This window comes from Pseudophryne corroboree, chromosome 5 (assembly GCF_028390025.1).
Source record: "Pseudophryne corroboree isolate aPseCor3 chromosome 5, aPseCor3.hap2, whole genome shotgun sequence".
Lineage (NCBI taxonomy): Eukaryota > Metazoa > Chordata > Amphibia > Anura > Myobatrachidae > Pseudophryne > Pseudophryne corroboree.
In genome coordinates this window covers 148903552-148923106 of record NC_086448.1, presented here as the reverse complement: position 1 = coordinate 148923106, position 19555 = coordinate 148903552, and the positions used below count along the sequence as shown (strand labels likewise).

The 19555-nt window shown below is 48.0% G+C and overlaps 1 protein-coding gene across 4 annotated transcripts in view; it reads left to right on the top strand.

Moving 5' to 3' along the window:
* The window catches only part of PLCD1 (phospholipase C delta 1), a 324945-nt gene that overhangs the window by 89585 nt on the left and 215805 nt on the right, over nt 1–19555 (top strand). For 2 of the 4 annotated variants that reach the window (XM_063921789.1, XM_063921793.1), the window contains exon 1: nt 16160–16843. The exons of the other annotated variants lie outside the window; for them this stretch is intronic. In XM_063921789.1, the coding sequence (XP_063777859.1) occupies nt 16441–16843 (403 nt within the window). In that variant the 5' untranslated portion in view covers nt 16160–16440. Of the gene's footprint in view, nt 1–16159; nt 16844–19555 lie in introns of those variants that run through there. 4 annotated transcript variants of the gene reach the window in all.

Here is a 19555-nt window from a genome sequence, read left to right as displayed (position 1 = left end):
ACAGAGCCAGAAGCATGAAGAGGTCCGGAAAATCGGCGGCAGAAGACTTCAGTCTTCACCAAGGTAGCGCACAGCACTGCAGCTGTGCGCCATTGCTCCTCATGTACACCTCACACTCCGGTCACTGATGGGTGCAGGGCGCTGGGGGGGGCGCCCTGAGGGCAATATATGACACCTTGGCTGGCAAATCTACATCATATATAGTCCTAGAGGCTATATAGATGTAAAATTACCCCTGCCAGTATTCCAGAAAAAGCGGGAGAAAGTCAGCCGAAAAAGGGGCGGGGCTTCTCCCTCAGCACACTGGCGCCATTTTCTCTTCACAGTGCAGCTGGAAGACGGCTCCCCCCTGTAGTTTTCAGGCTCAAAGGGTTAAAAAGAGAGGGGGGGCACTAAATTTAGGCGCAATATATGTATACAAGCAGCTATTTGGGGAAAAATCACTCAGTTATAGTGTTAATCCCTGCATTATATAGCGCTCTGGTGTGTGCTGGCATACTCTCTCTCTGTCTCCCCAAAGGACTTTGTGGGGTCCTGTCCTCAGTCAGAGCATTCCCTGTGTGTGTGCGGTGTGTCGGTACGGCTGTCGACATGTTGGATGAGGAAGGTTACGTGGAGGCGGAGCAGAGGCCGATAAATGGGATGTCGCCCCCTGTGGGGCCGACACCAGAGTGGATGGATAGGTGGAAGGTATTAACCGACAGTGTCAACTCCTTACATAAAAGGCTGGATGACGTAACAGCTGTGGGACAGCCGGCTTCTCAGCCCGCGCCTGCTCAGGGGCTCAAAAAACGCCCGTTACCTCAGATGGCAGACAAAGATGTCGACACGGAGTCTGACTCCAGTGTCGACGAGGTTGAGACATATACACAATCCACTAGGAACATCCGTTGCATGATCTCGGCAATGAAAAATGTGTTACGCATTTTCTGACATGAACCAAAGTACCACATAAAAGGGGTTTTATTTTTGGGGAGAAAAAGCAGCCAGTGTTTTGTTCCCCCATCAGATGAATGAATGAAGTGTGTAAAGAAGCGTGGGTTCCCCCGATAAGAAACTGGTAATTTCTAAAAAGTTACTGATGGCGTACCCTTTCCCGCCAGAGGATAGGTCATGTTGGGAGATATCCCTTAGAGTGGATAAGGCGCTCATACGTTTGTCAAAAGGTGGCACTGCCGTCTTAGGATACGGCCACCTTGAAGGAACCTGCTGATAAAAAGCAGGAGGCGATCCTGAAGTCTGTATATACACACTCAGGTTATATACTGAGACCTGCAATTGCCTCAGCATAAATAGTGCTGCTGCAGCGTGGTCTGATACCCTGTCAGATAATATTAATACTCTAAGACAGGGATAATATTTTGCTAACATTGAGCATATTAAAGACGTTGTCTTATATATAAAGGATGCACAGAGGGATATTTGCCGGCTGGCATTCAGAATTAATGCAATGTCCATTCTGCCAGGAGGGTATTAGAAACCCGGCAGTGGACAGGTGATGCTGCCTGTAAAAGGCACATGGAGATTCTGCCTTATAAGGGTGAGGAATTTTTGGGGATGGTCTCTGGGACCTCGTATCCACAGCAACAGCTGGGAAGAAAAATTTTTACCTCCGGTTTCCTCACAAAAGCCTAAGAAAGCACCGTATTTTCAGGTACAGTCCTTTCGGCTTCAGAAAAGCAAGCGGGTCAAAGGCGCTTCCTTTCTGCACAGAGACAAGGGAAGAAGGAAAAAGCTGCACCAGCAGCCAGTTCCCAGGATCAAAAATCTTCCCCCGCTTCCTCTGAGTCCACCGCATGACGCTGGGGCTCCACAGGTGGAGACAGGTGCGGTAGGGGCGCGTCTCGGGAACTTCAGGGACCAGTGGGCTTGCCCACAGGTGGATCTCTAGGTTCTGCAAATAGTATCACAGGGATACAGGCTGGAGTTCGAGGCGACTCCCCCTCGCCGTTACCTCACATCAGCCTTGCCTGCTGCCCTCGGAGAAAGGTAGTACTGGCGGCAATTCACAAGCTGTACTTCCAGCAGGTGAAATCAAGGTACCCCTCCTTCAACAAGGCCGGGGTTACTATTCCAAAATGTTGTGGAACCGAAACCAGACGGTTCGGTGAGACCCATTCTAAAATTGAAAGCCTTGAACACTTATATACGAAGGTTCAAGTTCAAAATGGAATCGCTCAGGGCGATTATTGCAAGCCTGGAGAATTTCATGGTATCACTGGACATCAAGAATGATTACCTGCATGTCCCTATTTACCCTCTTCACCAGGAGTACCTCAATATTGTGGTACAGGATTGTCATTACCAATTCCAGACGTTGCCGTTGGTCTGTCCCCGGCACCGAGGTATTTACCAAGGTAATGGCCGAAATAATTATCCCGTACTTGGACGATCTCCTTATAAAGGCGAGGTCCAGGGAGCAGTTGTTCGTCGGAGTAGCACTATCTCGGGAAGTGCTACAACAGCGCGGCTGGATTCTGAATATTCCAAAGTCGCAGCTGGTTCCTACGACGCGTCTACTGTTCCTGGGTATGGTTCTGGACACAGAACAGGATAAAAAGGGTTTCTCCCGAAGGAGAAGTCCAAGGAGTTGTTGTCTCTAGACAGAGACCTCCTAATACGTATACAGGTGTCGGTGCATCAATGCACGCGAGCCCTGGGAAAGATGGTAGCTTCTTACGAAGAAATTCCATTCGCCAGGTCCCATGCAAGGATTTTCCAGTGGGATCTGTTGGACAAGTGGTCCGGGTCGCATCTTCAGATGCATCGGCGGATAACCCTGTCTCCAAGGGTCAGGGTGTCGCTGTTGTGGTGGCTGCAGAGTGCTCATCTTCTAGGGGGCCGCAGATTCGGCATACAGGACTGGGTCCTGGTGACCACGGATGCCAGCCTTCGAGGCTGGGGGGCAGTCACACAGGGAAGGAACTTCCAAGGCTATGGAAAAGTCAGGAGACTTCCCTACACATAAATATTCTGGAACTGAGGGCCATTTACAATGCCCTAAGACAGGCTAGACCCCTGCTTCAACACCGGCCGGTGCTGATCCAGTCAGACAACATCACGGCGGTCGCTCATGTAAACCGACAGGGCGGCACAAGAAGCAGGATGGCGATGGCAGAAGCCACAAGGATTCTCCGATGGGCGGAAAATCATGTGTTAGCACTGTCAGCAGTGTTCATTCCCGGACGACCTCCACCCGGGAGAGTGGGGACTTCATCCCGAAGTCTTCCAAATGATTGTACACCGTTGGGAAAGGCCACAGGTGGACATGATGGCGTCCCGCCTCAACTAAAAGTTACAAAGATATTGCGCCAGGTCAAGGACCCTCAGGCGATAGCTGTGGACGCTCTGGTAACACCGTGGGTGTACCAGTCGGTGTATGTGTTCCCTTCTCTGTCTCTCTTACCCAGGGTGATGAGAATAATAAGAAGGAGAGGAGTAAGAACTATACTCATTGTTCCGGGTTGGCCAAGAAGAGCTTGGTAACCAGAACTCCCAAGAAATGATCTCAGAGGACCCATGGCCTCTGCCGCTCAGACAGGACCTGCTGCAGCAGGGGGCCTGTCTGTTCCAAGACGTACCGCGGCTGCGTTGACGGCATGGCGGTTGAACGCCGGATCCTGAAGGAAAAGGGAATTCCGGAGGAAGTTATCCCTACGCTATTTAAAGCTAGGAAAGAAGTGAACGCAAACCATTATCACCGCATATAGCGGAAATATGTTGCGTACTGTGAGGCCAGGAAGGCCCCAAAGGAGAAATTTCAGCTAGGTCGATTTCGGCACTTCCTACAGTCAGAGGTGACTATGGGCCTAAAATTGGGTTCCATTAAGGTCCAGATTTCGGCTCTATCGATTTTCTTCCAAAATTGAACTGGCTTCACTGCCTGAAGTTCAGACTTTTGTTAAGGGAGTGCTGCATAGTCAGCCCCCGTTTTGTGCCTCCAGTGGCACCGTGGGATCTCAACGTGGTGTTGGATTTCCTGAAGTCGCATTGGGTTGAGCCACTTAAATCCGTGGAGCTATAATACCTCACGTGGAAAGTGGTCATTCTGTTGGCCTTGGCGTCGGCCAGGCGTGTATCAGAATTGGCGGCTTTGTCATACAAAAGCCCTTATCTTTATTTTATATGGATAAGGCGGAATTGAGGACTCGTTCCCAGTTCCTTCCTAAGGTGGTATCAGTTTTTCATGTGAACCAACCTATTGTGGTGCCTGCGGCTACTTGGGACTTGGAGGATTCCAAGTTACTGGATGTAGTCAGGGCCCTGAAAAGTATATGTTTCCAGGACAGCTGGAGTCAGGAAAACTGACTCGCTATTTCTCCTGTATGCACCCAACAAGCTGGGTGCTCCTGCTTCTAAGCAGACGATTGCTCGCTGGATCTGTAGCACGATTCAACTTGCACATTCTGCGGCTGGACTGCCGCACCCTAAATCTGTAAAAGCCCATTCCACGAGAAAAGTGGGCTCTTCTTGGGCGGCTGCCCGAGGGGTCTCGGCTTTACAACTTTGCCGAGCTGTTACTTGGTCGGGTTAAAACATTTTTGTAAGAGTCTACAAGTTTGATACCCTGGCTGAGGAGGACCTAGAGTTTGCTCATTCGGTGCTGCAGAGTCATCCGCACTCTCCCGCCCGTTTGGGAGCTTTGGTATAATCCCCATGGTCCTTACGGAGTCCCAGCATCCACTTAGGACGTCAGAGAAAATAAGATTTTACTCACCGGTAAATCTATTTCTCGTAGTCCGTAGTGGATGCTGGGCGCCCATCCCAAGTGCGGATTGTCTGCAATACTTGTTTATAGTTATTGCCTAACTAAAGGGTTATTGTTGAGCCATCTGTTGAGAGGCTCAGTTATATTTCATACTGTTAACTGGGTATAGTATCACGAGTTATACGGTGTGGCTGGTATGAGTCTTACCCGGGATTCAAAATCCTTCCTTATTGTGTCAGCTCTTCCGGGCACAGTATCCTAACTGAGGTCTGGAGGAGGGTCTTAGTGGGAGGAGCCAGTGCACACCAGGTAGTCCTAAAGCTTTCTTTAGTTGTGCCCAGTCTCCTGCGGAGCCGCTAATCCCCATGGTCCTTACGGAGTCCCAGCATCCACTACGGACTACGAGAAATAGATTTACCGGTGAGTAAAATCTTATTTTTACACTCATGTCATTCTAAGGCTTTAAATAGTTTTCAGTGTAAGGCTCTCATTAAGTTCCCCAATGCACTGTTTTTACTACCGCGAAGTAACACCTATGAATGTGGGGCTCCTATCAAGCTGACTCAGAAATTGTCACATGCACCATTAAATGAAACCACATTGGTACTCCCAACTTGTACAGTGAAATTAAATTCTCTTGGTGAATAGTTATATATTGGGGTCTATTCATGAAGCAGTGAAAAGAGTGGAGAAATGATCCAGTGGAGATGATGCCCACGGCAACCAATCAGCTTTGAAGTAACATTTATCAAGTGCATTCTATAAAATTATATGTAGCAACTGATTGGTTGCCATGGGCAACGTCTCCACTGGATCACTTCTCCATTCTTTTCACTGCTTCATGAATAAACCCCATTGTCTATAAAATAAAGTGTAAAGGAGCCTACACACGGTGCGATTTTGACTATGCGATTTCCCTTGAAGTCCCCAGAGCCCAGAAGCACCGATACTGACTATACACACAGTGCAATTTTGGCTATGGACGATTTTGACTATACTAGAAATAGCTCATTGTAGATTTGTACACTTTCTAGTCAAAATTGAGCTGCCTGCACAGTCTATTTTTTCCTGCGATACTGACCCCGCTGGATTGCACATCGGCATCGCAAGCCATTTACATACGGTGCGATATGTACTGTGTTTTCTACCAATATGGACTATATAGTCCATATCAGTAGTTCATATCGCACCGTGTGTATGCACCTTAAGAGAAAATACGGAGATAGCAAATTTCAACTTTATACATACATTTGAGTTACTGCTTAGTGTTACCATTATAATGAATGGTACGTTATTGTTTTGTGGTGTCATACGAAACGTATCAAACAAAACGATTATTTTCTTCTATAATGTATATGAATAAAAAAAAAAAAGATATTTTAACTTTTGTACACAAAGGTCCTGTCCTCCTAAAAACAAATACAGCAGTAATATGCAGAGATGTGTTGCTCTCTCTGAACACTAGGTGTCAGTATTTAGATGACTCCATTTAACCTAATGACCTATAACCAGAATTCCTAGGTTCCTTTGTATTTAAAATAGTCATCAAACATGCATGCATTCATTTAAGCTCACACAGTAACAAAATGTACATTCATATTGTTACCTCTCAACCTTAAATTTGTCATCTGCTCCAGCATAGTTACTGTATTATCAGCTACACCCTTTCCTAAAGCTAATGTGTCAACATTTCTATATAATTAAGCAGGTGCATCTATTTATGTCCCTAATGATGACACTAATACAGTACTTGAAATGGCGCCATAATTGGTCATTACATAATGTGTCAAGTAAATCTCGCACGAACATATTTATGAAGCTTTTAAAAGTTTATTTTTTTTCCTATAAGGGTTACCAAGGAGTGTCAATTGCTGTGGGTCTCTGGTGATAGTTTCCTCATGCATCTCATAAGGAAACTATCTAACACTGACAGCGGTGAGTGGGTTCTAACAAGAGCACCCAGAATCCTATAGCTCCTTGCCTTTGTAGAGGCCAAAGTGGGAGAAGCAAGATGGGCCCTCAAAGAGGGGTCATCCCGGCTAACTAGGACAGCGTTTCATGGCTTACAGTAGCTTTAATTCTGCTACTAACAAACCATTCTAAGTAGAAAAGTGTTATATTGGAGGTTGAGGTAGGCAGCATAAAAAAACAACCACAGACAATATTTCTAGAACTATAAATTATGGGCAGCAATCATATAAAACCAGCATTTTTTTACTGAATGTTTTTTCTTAACTAGCTTGTATCTTTAGGGAGCTGGTGCTGGTGCATTGCTGCCATACAAGATGATACAAATTATATCAGCAATCAAAAGTACTAAGTAAGGTTTAAATCCGAAGAATCCACAAAATTATCAAAGGCTTATTATGAGTTATGAAGCCTTTAATAATTTTGTGGATTCTTTGCAGTTTTGTTTAACAGGTTACAGATAAGTCTAATTTTGTCCTATAGAGGATACCATATATTGACAATGAATCATACTTGCCTACCCTCCCGGAATGGCCGGGAGGCTCCCGAAAATCGAGTGGCGCTCCCGGCCCCCCAGAAGAGTAGGCAAGTCTCCCGGACTAGCGCCCACCACCCGCAACCCCCCCCCCCCCCCCCGCATCACCTACCAAACCCCTGGCAGCGCAGTTCAAAGTGCGCGGTCTGGGAGTCAGATGACGCAATTCGCGTCATCCAAGCCCCGCCCCCTGCCTTGCAATGCTAATATTAACGGCATAGCCCCTAAACATCATCCACCCGCATCACCACGTCCCTGCTGCTCCGACCTGGCTGCCTCCTCCCGCAGGGGTCAACCAGATTGTCGGTAAGTATGCAATGAATTCACATATAGGAGCATATATAATAGGGTCTGAGTTTGCCAGAGGCGCAGGGTGCTGGCCGATCTCAGACGGTTTTTTAAAGCGGAAATCATTAACAAGGTAAAACATGAATGTAAATATTTGTTGCTTCAAAAAAATGTCCGAGCTCGGCCAGCAACCCGCACTTCTGGCAAACCTGGACCCGATTACATATGCTCCGCATTGTTAGACATTTTCAAACACAAATTGTCGTAGTGCACACCTGTGCTTTTTGTGTCCACATTTATAAGCCACACAAAGTGAAAACACTAGGGTTCCTAGAAATCGATCAAATGTATCTGTGTGGGTTGGGTGGTGGAGGGAGGGGGGTGGGGGGGTTATCAGTTGGAGGCAGTCTGCAGCTGTGCACATCCCAAGTAATTATGGTAACCCGACACCACCTTTCTTCTGTGCATCTTTATGCGGTACAAGGGCAAAGTCTGAAATGTTGGTAGTCACAAGGCCATTGTCTCTAATTGAATACCCCTTACTAATGCTGTGTATCAGAAACTACCACTAACTTTAGCCACTATAGTACAAACACCACAAAGAAGTATAGAGTATGTTTGGTGGATGATATTACATTACAAGACTTCGGACCGCCTTTGCTTGAAATAATTTTCTTTGATAAGCGCATTACAAGGTGAACCCCCAATTTATAGCCTGCGAAATACAAAACACCTGTAAAATCAGTCTGCACCTACTTCTGCGGCTGGTAGAGGCCCTGAAGAATGGGAATGGTAGACCCAAACAAGAATCCACCATACTAACATTTTAGGACCATCCTATTAATTCTTTTAAACCTTTACTGTTTGCAAGTATAGGCATGTTACCTGACCTCTAGGATTTCAGACAAGGTAGAGAGTACAAGAATGAAACAGCGCTTTAATCTCATTTAAATAATCCTGTTCTGCAAAATTAATTTGCACTAAGATTGGAATGCGCTCAGTTCATGCAACCTTCCCCTTACAGCTTCTGCATTCCCTGCAGTAAGGATAACCGATGCTTGGCAGTCATCAGTGTTTCTGATTCTATGGAAATGCTTTTTACAATCAATGCCACCATTAAGGGGCATAGCCAGAACTTTGTGGGCCTCATAGCAGCATTTTGAAGGGGCATTTAGTAGTGCCCTAGTTCACATTATGTCACATTGTAGGGCTGCCAGTACACATTATGTCACACAATACCCCCAATTCACATTAGGACATACAGTGCCCTTAGTTCATATTGTGTCACATTACAGTGCCCGTTTATATTATGCCAAACTATAGTGCCCTCCAGTTAATTTTATACCACATTATAATAAGTAAGCAGGTCCAGGGGCGTAACTAGATATATTGCAGGGTACCTGTACCTCCAAATAATGAAACATGTACATAACATGCGTGACTTTGTCAGGGAAGGTGGGCCCTTCTCAGCTCTGGAACCCATTGCAGCTGCACTCCCTGCACCTATGGTAGCTATGTCCTTGGCACAGGTGTAGTATGGTATGCTGGCTGTCGGGGTCCCGACGCACAGCATACTGGCGCTGAAATCCCGACCGACGGCATACCGACAGCGTGGTGAGCGCAAATGAGCCCCTTGCAGGCTCACCACGCTGCGGGTACGGTGGCGCGCTAGCTATCTATTCTCCCTCCAGGGGGATCGTGGACCCCCAAGAGGGAAAAACGGTGTCGGTATGCCGGCTGTCGGGATCTCGGCGCCTGTATACTGTGCGCTGGGACCCCGACAGCCGGCAAACTGAAGACCACCCCCTTGGCACCATTGCACGCTAGCTTCCGATGGCTCCTCCAATGTCCACACTGCTGCAGACACCGGGAAGGACTGTCTGCAGCAGAACTCCTCTGTGCATATGCAGACTAATGTATATATTACCATCAACAATCGATCCATTGAATGGTTACCTAGCAATGGCGGCGACACTGCTTATATTTAATGGCCATTCTTACTGTTCAGATATTTAACCCTAACTCCATTAATTGTGCAAAAGCAGCTGTGTGATGTCACACTATCATCTGCACTTATGATAGAGGGCCATGACTCAGACAGAACGCCATAAAAGCATTAAATGTTTTGCAAAACAATGTTAGGATTTTGTAAAATAATGTTTCTCTATCGTCCTAGTGGATGCTGGGGTTCCTGAAAGGACCATGGGGAATAGCGGCTCCGCAGGAGACAGGGCACAAAAAGTAAAGCTTTTTCCGATCAGGTGGTGTGCACTGGCTCCTCCCCCCATGACCCCCCTCCAGACTCCAGTTAGATTTTTGTGCCCGGCCGAGAAGGGTGCAATCTAGGTGGCTCTCCTAAAGAGCTGCTTAGAGAAAGTTTAGCTAGGTTTTTTATTTTACAGTGATTCCTGCTGGCAACAGGATCACTGCAGCGAGGGACTGAGGGGAGAAGGAGTCAACTCACCTGCGTGCAGGATGGATTGGTTTCTTGGCTACTGGACATCAAGCTCCAGAGGGACGATCACAGGTACAGCCTGGATGGTCACCGGAGCCACGCCGCCGGCCCCCTTGCAGATGCTGAAATCAGAAGAGGTCCAGAATCGGCGGCTGAAGACTCCTGCAGTCTTCTAAAGGTAGCGCACAGCACTGCAGCTGTGCGCCATTTTCCTCTCAGCACACTTCACACGGCAGTCACTGAGGGTGCAGGGCGCTGGGAGGGGGGCGCCCTGGGAGGCAAATGAGTACCTATAAAGGCTAAAAATACCTCACATATAGCCCTAGAGGCTATATGGAGATATTTAACCCCTGCCTAATTTTTCTAAATAGCGGGAGACGAGCCCGCCGGAAAAGGGGCGGGGCCTATCTCCTCAGCACACGGCGCCATTTCCTCTCACAGCTCCGCTGGTCAGGACGGCTCCCAAGTCTCTCCCCTGCACTGCACTACAGAAACAGGGTAAAACAGAGAGGGGGGGGCACATTTATGGCGATATTTTGATATAACAAAGCAGCTATAAGGGAGCACTTATTATAAGGCTATCCCTGATATATATATAGCGCTTTTGGTGTGTGCTGGCAAACTCTCCCTCTGTCTCCCCAAAGGGCTAGTGGGTCCTGTCTTCGTTAGGAGCATTCCCTGTGTGTCTGCTGTGTGTCGGTACGTGTGTGTCGACATGTATGAGGACGATATTGGTGTGGAGGCGGAGCAATTGCCAAATATGAGGATGTCACCCCCTAGGGAGTCGACACCAGAATGGATGCCTTTATTTATGGAACTACGGGATAGTGTCAACACGCTAAAGCAGTCGTTTGACGACATGAGACGGCCGGACAATCAATTAGTGCCTGTCCAGGCGACTCAAACACCGTCAGGGGCTGTGAAACGCCCTTTGCCTCAGTCGGTCGACACAGACCCAGACACAGGCGATGACTCCAGTGGTGACGGTGACGAATCAACCGTATTTTCCAGTAGGGCCACACGTTATATGATTTTGGCAATGAAGGAGGCGTTACATTTAGCTGATACTACAGGTACCACTAAACAGGGTATTATGTGGGGTATGAAAAAACTACCTATAGTTTTTCCTGAATCAGAAGAACTAAATGACGTGTGTAATGAAGCGTGGGTTGCCCCTGATAAAAAGCTGATAATTTCAAAGAAATTATTGGCATTATACCCTTTCCCGCCAGAGGTTAGGGAGCGCTGGGAAACACCTCCTAGGGTGGACAAGGCGCTAACACGCTTATCTAAACAAGTGGCGTTACCCTCTCCTGAGACGGCCGCACTTAAAGATCCATCAGATAGGAGGATGGAAAATATCCAAAAAAGTATATACACACATGCAGGTGTTATACTACGACCAGCTGTAGCGACTGCCTGGATGGGCAGTGCGGGGGTAGTTTGGTCAGAATCCCTGATTGAAAATATTGATACCCTGGACAGGGACAATATTTTACTGTCGTTAGAACAAATAAAGGATGCATTTCTTTATATGCGTGATGCACAGAGGGATATATGCACACTGGCATCACGGGTAAGTGCTATGTCCATTTCGGCCAGAAGAGCTTTATGGACGCGACAGTGGACAGGCGATGCGGATTCAAAACGGCATATGGAAGTTTTGCCGTATAAAGGGGAGGAGTTATTTGGAGTCGGTCTATCAGATTTGGTGGCCACGGCTACAGCCGGGAAATCCACCTTTCTACCTCAAGTCACTCCCCAACAGAAAAAGGCACCGACTTTTCAACCGCAGCCCTTTCGTTCCTTTAAAAATAAGAGAGCAAAGGGCTATTCATATCTGCCACGAGGCAAAGGTCGAGGGAAGAGACAGCAACACGCAGCTCCTTCCCAGGATCAGAAGCCCTCCCCGGCTTCTACAAAAGCCTCAGCATGACGCTGGGGCTTCTCAAGCGGACTCGGGGACGGTGGGGGGTCGTCTCAAAAATTACAGCGCGCAGTGGGCTCACTCGCAAGTAGATCCCTGGATCCTGCAGATAATATCTCAGGGATACAGGTTGGAATTAGAGACAGATCCACCTCGCCGTTTCCTGAAGTCTGCTTTACCAACGTCCCCCTCCGAAAGGGAGACGGTTTTGGAAGCCATTCACAAGCTGTACTCTCAGCAGGTGATAGTCAAGGTACCTCTTCTGCAACAAGGGAAGGGGTATTATTCCACTCTTTTTGTGGTACCGAAGCCGGATGGCTCGGTAAGGCCTATTCTAAATCTGAAGTCCTTGAACCTGTACATAAAGAAGTTCAAGTTCAAAATGGAGTCACTCAGAGCAGTGATAGCGAACCTGGAAGAGGGGGACTTTATGGTATCCTTGGACATCAAGGATGCGTATCTCCACGTTCCAATTTACCCCTCACACCAGGGGTACCTCAGGTTCGTTGTACAAAACTGTCACTATCAGTTTCAGACGCTGCCGTTCGGATTGTCCACGGCACCTCGGATCTTTACAAAGGTAATGGCCGAGATGATGATTCTTCTTCGAAGAAAAGGCGTATTAATTATCCCATACTTGGACGATCTCCTAATAAGGGCGAGGTCCAGAGAACAGCTAGAGATGGGATTAGCACTGTCTCAAGAAGTGCTAAAACAGCACGGGTGGATTCTGAATATTCCAAAATCCCAGTTAATGCCGACAACTCGTCTGCTGTTCCTAGGGATGATTCTGGACACGGTTCAGAAAAAGGTTTTTCTCCCGGAGGAAAAAGCCAAGGAGTTATCCGAGCTTGTCAGGAACCTCCTAAAACCAGGAAAGGTGTCTGTACATCAATGCACAAGAGTCCTGGGAAAAATGGTGGCTTCTTACGAAGCAATTCCATTCGGCAGATTCCACGCAAGAATTTTCCAAAGGGATCTGTTGAACAAATGGTCAGGGTCGCATCTTCAGATGCACCTGCGGATAACCCTGTCTCCAAGGACAAGGGTGTCTCTTCTGTGGTGGTTGCAGAGTGCTCATCTATTGGAGGGCCGCAGATTCGGCATACAGGATTGGATCCTGGTGACCACGGACGCCAGCCTGAGAGGCTGGGGAGCAGTCACACAAGGAAGAAACTTCCAGGGAGTATGGACGAGCCTGGAAACGTCTCTTCACATAAACATTCTGGAACTAAGAGCAATATACAATGCTCTAAGCCAGGCAGAACCTCTGCTTCAGGGAAAACCGGTGTTGATCCAGTCGGACAACATCACGGCAGTCGCCCATGTGAACAGACAGGGCGGCACAAGAAGCAGGAGTGCAATGGCAGAAGCTGCAAGGATTCTTCGCTGGGCAGAGAATCATGTGATAGCACTGTCAGCAGTGTTCATCCCGGGAGTGGACAACTGGGAAGCAGACTTCCTCAGCAGACACGATCTTCACCCGGGAGAGTGGGGACTTCATCCAGAAGTCTTCCACATGCTGGTAACCCGTTGGGAAAGACCAATGGTGGACATGATGGCGTCTCGCCTCAACAAAAAACTGGACAGGTATTGCGCCAGGTCAAGAGATCCGCAGGCAATAGCTGTGGACGCGCTGGTAACGCCTTGGGTGTACCAGTCGGTGTATGTGTTTCCTCCTCTGCCTCTCATACCAAAAGTATTAAGAATTATACGGCAAAGAGGCGTAAGAACGATACTAGTGGTTCCGGATTGGCCAAGAAGGACTTGGTACCCGGAACTTCAAGAGATGATCACGGAAGATCCGTGGCCTCTACATCTAAGGAGGGACTTGCTTCAGCAGGGTCCCTGTCTGTTTCAAGACTTACCGCGGCTGCGTTTGACGGCATGGCGGTTGAACGCCGGATCCTAAAGGAAAAAGGCATGCCGGAAGAAGTCATTCCTACTTTGATTAAAGCAAGGAAAGAAGTAACCGTGCAACATTATCACCGAATTTGGCGAAAATATGTTGCGTGGTGCGAAGATCGGAGTGCTCCGACGGAGGAATTTCAACTGGGTCGATTCCTACATTTCCTGCAATCAGGATTGTCAATGGGTCTCAAATTGGGATCTATTAAGGTTCAAATTTCGGCCCTGTCGATTTTCTTTCAAAAAGAATTGGCTTCAGTCCCTGAAGTCCAGACCTTTGTTAAGGGAGTGCTGCATATACAGCCTCCTGTGGTGCCTCCAGTGGCACCGTGGGATCTCAATGTGGTTTGGGACTTCCTAAAATCTCATTGGTTTGAACCACTAAAAAAGGTGGATTTGAAATATCTCACATGGAAAGTGACATGCTTCTAGCCCTGGCTTCTGCCAGGAGAGTGTCAGAATTGGCAGCTTTATCTTACAAAAGCCCATATCTGATTTTCCATTCGGACAGGGCAGAACTGCGGACTCGTCCGCATTTTCTCCCTAAGGTGGTGTCAGCATTTCATCTGAACCAGCCTATTGTAGTGCCTGCGGCTACAAGTGACTTGGAGGACTCCAAGTTACTGGACGTTGTCAGAGCATTAAAAATATATATTGCAAGGACAGCTGGAGTCAGAAAATCTGACTCGTTGTTTATATTGTATGCACCCAACAAGATGGGTGCTCCTGCGTCTAAGCAGACGATTGCTCGTTGGATCTGTAGCACAATCCAACTTGCACATTCTGTGGCAGGCCTGCCACAGCCTAAATCTGTAAAGGCCCACTCCACAAGGAAGGTGGGCTCATCTTGGGCGGCTGCCCGAGGGGTCTCGGCATTACAACTTTGCCGAGCAGCTACGTGGTCAGGGGAGAACACGTTTGTAAAATTTTACAAATTTGATACTCTGGCTAAGGAGGACCTGGAGTTCTCTCATTCGGTGCTGCAGAGTCATCCGCACTCTCCCGCCCGTTTGGGAGCTTTGGTATAATCCCCATGGTCCTTTCAGGAACCCCAGCATCCACTAGGACGATAGAGAAAATAAGATTTTACTTACCGATAAATCTATTTCTCGGAGTCCGTAGTGGATGCTGGGCGCCCATCCCAAGTGCGGATTATCTGCATAAATTGTACATAGTTATTGTTAACTAATTCGGGTTATTGTTGAAGGAAGCCATCTTTCAGAGGCTCCGCTGTTATCATACTGTTAACTGGGTTTAGATCACAAGTTGTACGGTGTGATTGGTGTGGCTGGTATGAGTCTTACCCGGGATTCAAAATCCTCCCTTATTGTGTACGCTCGTCCGGGCACAGTACCTAACTGGAGTCTGGAGGGGGGTCATGGGGGGAGGAGCCAGTGCACACCACCTGATCGGAAAAAGCTTTACTTTTTGTGCCCTGTCTCCTGCGGAGCCGCTATTCCCCATGGTCCTTTCAGGAACCCCAGCATCCACTACGGACTCCGAGAAATAGATTTATCGGTAAGTAAAATCTTATTTTTAAATAATAATTGTCTCAATTTTAAAGCTAATTAGTATTTTAACTAAATTACCTGTCACTCCTGCCACCTTCATGTGTTACTTTGTCCAAAATACATCCGTATAGATACTGTATGTAATATAGCATACCCTCCAACATGACCCGCCCCACTAGGTACAAAATGCTCTGTTTCTGAACTTCCCTCTTAATTTATTATTGCTATCACCTGTGAAGAAACAGCTTTCTTATCATTTAACTAGTTCAACACAGGTGATGGAAATCATAAATTAAGAGGGAAGTCCAGAAACAGAGCTTTTTGTACCTAGTGGGGCGGGTCATGTTGGAGGGTCTGATATAGGTACAGTATGGCACAGAGAAATAGTCACATATGAGAAGTAAGGTGTTTACAGCAAAACATGCTGTACTGGTTGTGTGTGTAGTGTAAAAGTGGGAAGATAGGTTTCACTGGGATTAGTATGAAATTCCGACTGATGGGATTCCGGCTGTCGAACTTCCGGCGTCGGAATCCCAACATCGAGAGCAGCGTGTGCCCTCGCGGGCTTACTGCGCTGTCCACGCTTTGGGCCCGGTGGCGACGTTAGGTCTCCACAAGGTTCTATTCCCCATCGGGTGGTGGCGTGGACCACCACCCAAGAAGGGTTTCTGGCCGGTGGTCGGGATTACTACAGTAGGGATTTCGACCGCTGAGATCCTGACAGTCTGGAATATAACTGCATACCGTTTCTCTGACAGGAAAAAACATGTATACTGTATTGATTTAGCTACTATTGTTATTATCAGCATCACAATAATAATAACAACAACAACAACATATTGTATAGTTACATCTGCCCCTAATCATACAGTGGAGGGGGAGGGGGGCATAGATATGTAATGTTACTATTAGGGTCTCAGAGAGATGTGGGGAGAGGCATTGGTTGCAGTACAACAGAAGCCTGGTCCTGTCATAGTAGAGTCCTGTCATAGCCCCGGCAATACTATATCACACCCTGAAGTTTGGTTGTGTATGACACTGTACACACTGCACAGCACCCCTATGTGAGGGAACAGGCGCTACTGCGTGCCCGCGGCCACTCAATGATCACGCTGAATAACAGTACCGCAGATTAGCACCATGCCATATCCCGGCTATTACACCGCACACTTCTCCTTTTATCTACCCCACTGCAGGTTTATGTCCGGAGTTATTATCCCCCAAAGCAATCACTTTCTTCTGCGCTTCCTCCTTGCGGTGCTCCCTCCCCGTCTCCTCCTCCCATTGCTGCCCACACCCCTCCTGCCTCCTCTCCGCCGGGATCCCCGCCACCCCCCGGCTCTGGGCAGCAGCAGTAGTGATCGGGGGGACCGCGGTGCAGGTCAGGGGGGTGATGCCTTAGTGAGGCCGCGGAGAGAGGTCCATGCCAGCGGCAGCATGCAGTGCCAGTGTCTGGGCAGGCAGCCGTCCCCGAGCAAGTCCCAGGAGCAGATCCTGCAGGAGAACAGCCGGAGAGTCAGTAAGGTCAACAGCACCCGCCTGGGTAAGGAGCGAGTGGGACTCGCAGGCTCCCCTGCTGGGGTCACTACTATAGCTACTGTGCATGTGTCCCAAGCTGTGTCCCATAGTGTGCAGTGCTGACCACACAGTTGTGTCCCATAGTGTGCAGTGCTTGTTACACAGCTGTGTCCCATAGCCCAGAACTTTTCCTTCTAACCAGGTAATGGCTGACAGCTAGGACCTGGGCTGCCCCCTCATCCTCCAAGGAAAGTTCAGTATATCTGTGTGTGTGATAGATAGATAGAGAGAGATCTATTGTACCTTGCATATGCTAATATGTCTTTGTATTGAGCTGTAAGCTCCATTATTCCCCTGTAGTCATATATGACTTTATGTTTACTATCTTGGCAAATTTACAGTCTGTAAGGATGAGTCAAACATAGTTTCTGATGCTGCTGGTTGCTCTGTCACTTACGTGTGGCATAATGTTTCTGAAGACTTCTACTGCAGACAGTTTATCGAGATAATATGAAAACATGAAAATGATGTATGTGCACAGCACTATCAACCCCCCTGTTCTGTCCTGTCCCTAAAGGTGCATACACACGGATAGATTTGACAAACGATGTGGGCATTCCCGATCGATAGGAACGACCAATTGTTCAAATCGTTCCATGGAGGTAATTTCGAGTTGTTCGCTAGCTGCATTCGTTCACTGTGCAGTGATGAGGCTAAAAAACGGCACTTCTGCGCATGTGTACGCGCGATGTACTATTACAACGAACAATGTAGTTTCACACAGGGTCTAGCGATGCTTTTCAGTCGCACTGGCTGCCGCAGAGTGATTGACATGAAGTGGGCGTTTCTGGGTGTCAACTGACCGTTTTCAGGGAGTGTTAGGAAAAACGCAGGTGTGCCAGGAAAAACGCAGGCGTGGCTGGGCGAACGCAGGGCGTGTTTGTGACGTCAAATCCGGAACTGAATGGCCTGAAGTGATCGCAAGCGCTGAGTAGGTTTGGAGCTACTCTGAAACTGCACAAAATTATATTGTAGCTGCTCTGCGTTACAATCGTTCGCACTTCTGCTAAGCTAAAATACACTCCCAGTGGGCGGCGGCATAGCTTTTGCGTGGCTGCTAAAAACTGCTAGCGAACGAACAACTCTGAATGACCCCCCATGTGTATGAACCATGACGATGCGCGCACCCACGGGTTGCGAGCGACAGCCCCAGGTCTTTTGAACATGCAAGAAGAACTGGGGCTGTCGTTAGTGATGCCATGCTGCCGACTGCAGCATGGACCCTGTTCCCCCCTCACCAGCCGCTGTTCAACGCTGCAGGTATCGGCAAGTGTTTATGCCGGGCACGATGTGTGTACCCACCTTAAGTGCTGCATGTCATTGCAATTAGCCAGCTATCACATGAAATGCTTCTGGTATGCAAGTGATGACTGGGAATAGTCCACTGTGCTGCGCACACATGCATGGAGCCTACTATTCATTGTAAGAAAAATGACCTTATAAGACTGGTCATGTCCACCAGGGTCATAACTAGATGTGTGCCAGTAGTGCCTGGCACACAGCGCATATGCACTGTGGGCTCAGAACTGGCGGAAACACCGGCAGGTCCACGCCGCACTAGTATTGTGTGGCCGTGGTATGTACTGTAGCTGCTGCACCCGGTTACTTGTTAGAGTGTTCAACAGATTGGTAGCCGGGCAGGGATGCAGCTTGTTGTCTGGATGCTCTGTTCCTCCTAGCTTCCCTCTCTGTGCGTCTCTTTTGAAGCGTCTTCTGCACTGTAGAGGTGTGTGTTCGCGGGTGAAGGGGCGAACACACATACATGGACACACACACACACACACACACACACACACACACGCACACGCACACACACACACACACACACACACCTCTCTCTACCTGGCATAGTGTGTATCGGGCTGTACCTGGCATAATGTGTGCTCTAACTGGCATCATATGTATCAGGGGCTCTATCTTGCATAATGTGTATCAGGAGCTCTAACTGGCTCTACCTGGCATAATGTGTAGCAGGTACTCTTACCTGGCATAATGTGAGCTCGACCTGGCATAATGTGTATCAAAGGCTCTACCTGGCTTAATGTAGGCTCTAACTGGCATAATGTGTATCAGGGGCTCTACCTGGTATAATGCTGCCTCTGACTGACATAATGTGTATCAGGGGCTCTACCTGGCATATCGTGGGCTCTAACTGGCATAATGTGTATCAGGGTCTCTACTTGGCATAATGTGGGCTCTACCTGGCATAATGTGTATCAGGGGTTCAACCTGGCTTTATGTGGGCTCTACCTGGCATAATGTGTATCAGGGGTTCAACCTGGCTTTATGTGGGCTCTACCTGGCATAATGTGTATCTGGGGTTCAACCTGGCTTTATGTGGGCTCTACTTGGCATAATGTGTATCAGGGGCTCTACTTGGCATAATGTGTACTCTAACTGGCATAATGTCTATCAGGGGCTCTACCTTGCATAATGTGTGCTCCACCTGGCATAATGTGTATCAGGAGCTCTATCTTGCATATTGTGTATCGGGGGTACCAATTTGTTTTTTGGCCCATGGCACCAAAATGTCTGCTTATGGAACTGATGTCCACAATGGCCTCAATATACAGTAGGTATGTTCGGGAGCCCTTCGGCCTCTTCTGCCATCAGTGGGGACTGTTGGTGTGATGTTGGGATAATTGCACAATACACTGTGGGGCAGATGTATTAACCT